The sequence below is a fragment of the Polistes canadensis genome, unplaced genomic scaffold, assembly GCF_001313835.1.
Source record: "Polistes canadensis isolate GaletaPanama2010 unplaced genomic scaffold, ASM131383v1 scaffold_225, whole genome shotgun sequence".
In the NCBI taxonomy this organism is placed as follows: Eukaryota; Metazoa; Arthropoda; class Insecta; order Hymenoptera; family Vespidae; genus Polistes; species Polistes canadensis.
The window spans coordinates 10,692-14,703 of record NW_014569772.1 but is presented as its reverse complement, the minus strand read 5'-3'; the positions used below and the strand labels follow the sequence as shown (position 1 = coordinate 14,703).

The window sequence follows — 4,012 nt, the reverse complement described above, 5'->3', positions numbered from 1 at the left end:
ACGTAAACGTTCTAATATATAATATGTATATCAACAGAGTATTGATAATATTATTTAGAAAAATTAGAAATATACATTCTGATCGTTCAAAATATCAGCTAGTTTTGAATATATTCGCTTATTAGTAAATTTTCAATAGTTGAAAGTTCTTTTTGAAATGACAATAAAGTAATAATTAAACAAAAAACATAACATAATTAAAGATTATGTTACATTATACAATACATATAGTATTTAAAAAAGAATTATTACAAAATAACATACAGTAATATAAAAAATTAGAGAATGATCTCTTTTACTGCATTTATTTATACATTTATATAAAATTATAGTAATAACAAGGTATTAGGTGGAAAGATAAATAATGAACTGTCAAGATTATTTTTCCAACATTTAAAGAAGAACTTTTCTTTGGTTGGAAAATTACATTATGAAACAATTATGTATTTAACAGAAATTTTTCAATGATAAAAATATCTTTTCTATTATAATAATCTCATACCTTAATCTTTTATCTTTCTAATGAGCCTATTATTACATTAAAATTGCATTAGTATTACGATTAGAAAATAATTACTATGTAAACACTTGCACACACAAATGGTTGGTAATGACTGATACTTGATCGAAGCGCCACGTAGCGGTACTTATTAAAATAACAAGTCACGTGTTATACGATCACGTGGTACATGGTCACGTGGTATACGATCACGTGGCACACAGTCACGAATATGCCGCCAAATTTAAATGAAAAACTATTTCGATAAAAAGAATGGGTCAAGTATCAATATTGCTTAAAATGAAAGTAAAGATTATACTATTCTAATAAAATACATTATGTGTAATGAATACAGTATTGATGTATGATTTTCTATGTTTAATACATTAAAAATAAAATAAAATAAAATCTATGTTATATGATATATAAATGTTTGATTATGTAATGTATAATAAATGTGTATTTTATTGTAAAACAAAAATGCTTAAAATGCATTTATTATATGTATATTCATCAAATTTAAATAAAATAGAAATATCTCACGATATGGTTTAAAAAAAAAAAAAAGAATAAATTATTTCCTTAACCACATTTTGTTATACAGAACAGAAAAGAATATCCTGAAATATTAAACACAATAAATTAAGAATAAAGAAAAATGATAATTATTATAAAATAATAATTTAAATAGTACCGATCATTTTCTGTTTTATTTCGTCAGAAAAGCAATGATTAATATATTGTCTAATACGGAATACATTGTTACATACGAGATGTACAAATACAAGTGTATAAATTGTCGATAGAAAAAAATGATTTGGATGTAGAAAAAAAAAAAATTATTTGCTAAAATACAAGAGGAATGAACAAAGAAAAACTAAAAAGAAATAAAAAGCAATAGTAACTGATAAAAAGTAAAAGGAAATAGTCAGTCTCTTTTAAAATTAGTTGTATTGATAAACGGTATTATCCAAATTGTTAAAAACAATTTGTTCGTCGATCCAATGTTTAAGTTCGGCAACGTTAGCATAAACTCCCGGAGTTCCGTCTTCACCACAGCCAATACCCCATGCAACTATTCCAGTTTGAACATAATAATTAGGATTTTGCTTTAATGGGCAGACCAATGGACTTCCACCGTCACCCTGAAAGAGAATGATGATGATGATGATGATGATAATAACAATAATAATGAATAAATTAATTAACAAATAATAATAATAATAATAATAATAATAATAATACCTTGCAAGTATCTTTTCCTTTTTCACCGCCAGCACAAATGAAAGTACGATCCAATACGAAATATTTGCCTAATCTTGAGTTACGCAAAATATTTTGACAAGTATCATGAGGTACAATAGGTAATTCAACTTTTTTCAAAATCACCTGATAATGGCCTTCCTTACCTAGAATGAAATAAAGCTATTACCCATAAATACGAATCATTAATAAATTGGTCAGGTGTTTATTTGAATTACCAAAGACATCCTTGCCCCAACCACTGGCAAAACATTTACTTCCGTCATAGACATCGTTATTATCAGGTAGACAAACGATGTCAACGTTCTCAGCTATGTCAACAGGTTGAGAAAGAAATACCACAGCGACGTCGTTGTAAAGTGCACCGGCATGGAATTGTTCGTGTACCGTAATTTTGTCAACCGAACGATCTTGATATGGAAGAATTTCATTGCTGGTTTGGGTGTCCCATTCACCGGCACGTATTCGAAGTTCTGAAGGTTTTACACTGTTTAACGAATAAAACATAACAATATGTTACAGAAATAATAGGAATGAGAATGGGGGGAGACTAAGATTGACAATGAAACTATAAAAGTTCAAATAATCATTGAAATATCATTGATAATTACTCTTTTACACAGTGTGCTGCTGTTAGGACAGCTTTTGGAGTAATCAGTGCACCACCACATTGATAAACGTTCAATTTCTTTCCATTTGGTCCAATAGTTTGTTCTTTAAGTATTGCTACCATCCATGGGAATTCACCAAACTGTGCTTCGTTATTGGTATCCCCAATAATCCTAAAACCAACACCTTTAGCATGTCTCTGACCACATTTCGTCCTTACCGTTGGATTTGGATTTGGATTTGGTTGTGGTTGTGGTGGTGGTGGTGTACTATAATCTCCTTTATCTACCACACGATTTGGTGGTGTGCAACATACGTCCAAATAATTTTCACAAGGCCCATCCGATGCTCTATAAGAAAAATTCATATTATGATAAAAACCGTGAAAATTTGTTTTTAATTAAATGTTTTACATCAATTATCTTATACTTTTATGATGTAGTAGTAAAAGGGGTTGGGTTGAGGTAACGTTCGACTATTTGTTTATAAATAAACGAAGTTACTTTGGCGTCCAAAATAGTCTCCTCTTATGGATCATTCTTCAATGATTATATTATTACTGAATGTTTGAATTGCATGTATGTTATTATGAAAACGGCACGTTGCAATATATATCTTAAACATTTTTATATTTAATTAATAATATACAATAGTATATATACAATCATCAACACACACGAATTTTCTATTCAAAAATGATCCAAACAAAATTTCTCAAAATTGTACGTAAAATTCAATTGAATTTTGTGTGTGTCATTATTTAATATAAAATCATTTGAAAAAGATTTTGTGTTCCAAGGGGGGTGGGACAATTGTAATAATTGTATGAAAAACAAGAAAAAGAATGAAAAGAAAATATAATCAACATGCCGTAAGAAAAAGAATTAAAAAAAAGAAAAAAGACAAAAAATGAAATATAATAATTTTGGATAAAAGCATAAATCAGAATGAAGGAATAAATTTCCAACAAAAGGGAAAACAAAATACATGCGAATAGAAAAATTAAACGAATTAGAATAAAACCAATGAATATAAAAAAGCCAAAAATGTTAAATAAATAAATAAAAAAGAAAGAAACAATCTCCAATTTGGTTTGATAAAAAGAGACTATTTGGGAACGCACTCACCCTAATCTTTCGTTAAAACTGGACCTGATATCAATGATGCCGATTCCATTGTCCAAAATTGTACCATTCTTGCATTGATAATAAGGAACGCAATCACAACCGCTGTTTGTTTTAATAGGTTGATTTGTTATTCCAAGAATAGTAGTCGGTGATGTGCTGATATTATTTCTACCATAAATATTATTTATAAGGCTATCCAAATCTCCATTTGTATTTGATGGTGTTGGTGGAGTCGAGGATGGTGGTCTACCAAAAACATTGCTTATCAAATTATCTAAATTGTCTCCTTGCGGACGTGGTATGGCTAAACTTAGACCAATCAGACCCAACAACGTTAACAATGTCTTCTTCATCTATAAATAGAAAACAAAACAATTACAAATAAATATCTTATGATATACGTTTTGTTGATTGTATGGTGAAGAAAAGAAAAAAAGAAAGAAAGAATAAATGTGAGATGTGACAATATCGTTTATTATTAAGAAATCTTGGCAAGATATTATAAATTTACGCG

General features: G+C 28.5%; 1 protein-coding gene across 3 annotated transcripts in view; it reads right to left on the bottom strand.

Annotated features, from left to right (window-relative positions):
- Nucleotides 1-1,190: 1,190 nt before the first annotated feature.
- Nucleotides 1,191-4,012, bottom strand: part of LOC106790229 (serine protease 52) — a 4,769-nt gene continuing 1,947 nt past the window's right edge. Inside the window, exons 2-6 of one of the 3 annotated variants that reach the window (XM_014754989.1) lie at nt 3,499-3,851; nt 2,374-2,721; nt 1,981-2,249; nt 1,745-1,908; nt 1,191-1,644 (exon numbers count right to left, since the gene is read on the bottom strand). In XM_014754989.1, the coding sequence (XP_014610475.1) occupies nt 1,444-1,644; nt 1,745-1,908; nt 1,981-2,249; nt 2,374-2,721; nt 3,499-3,851 (1,335 nt within the window). In that variant the 3' untranslated portion in view covers nt 1,191-1,443. The remainder of the gene's footprint in view (nt 1,645-1,744; nt 1,909-1,980; nt 2,250-2,373; nt 2,722-3,498; nt 3,852-4,012) is intronic. The other 2 variants (XM_014754990.1, XM_014754991.1) reach the window with 2 other exon arrangements.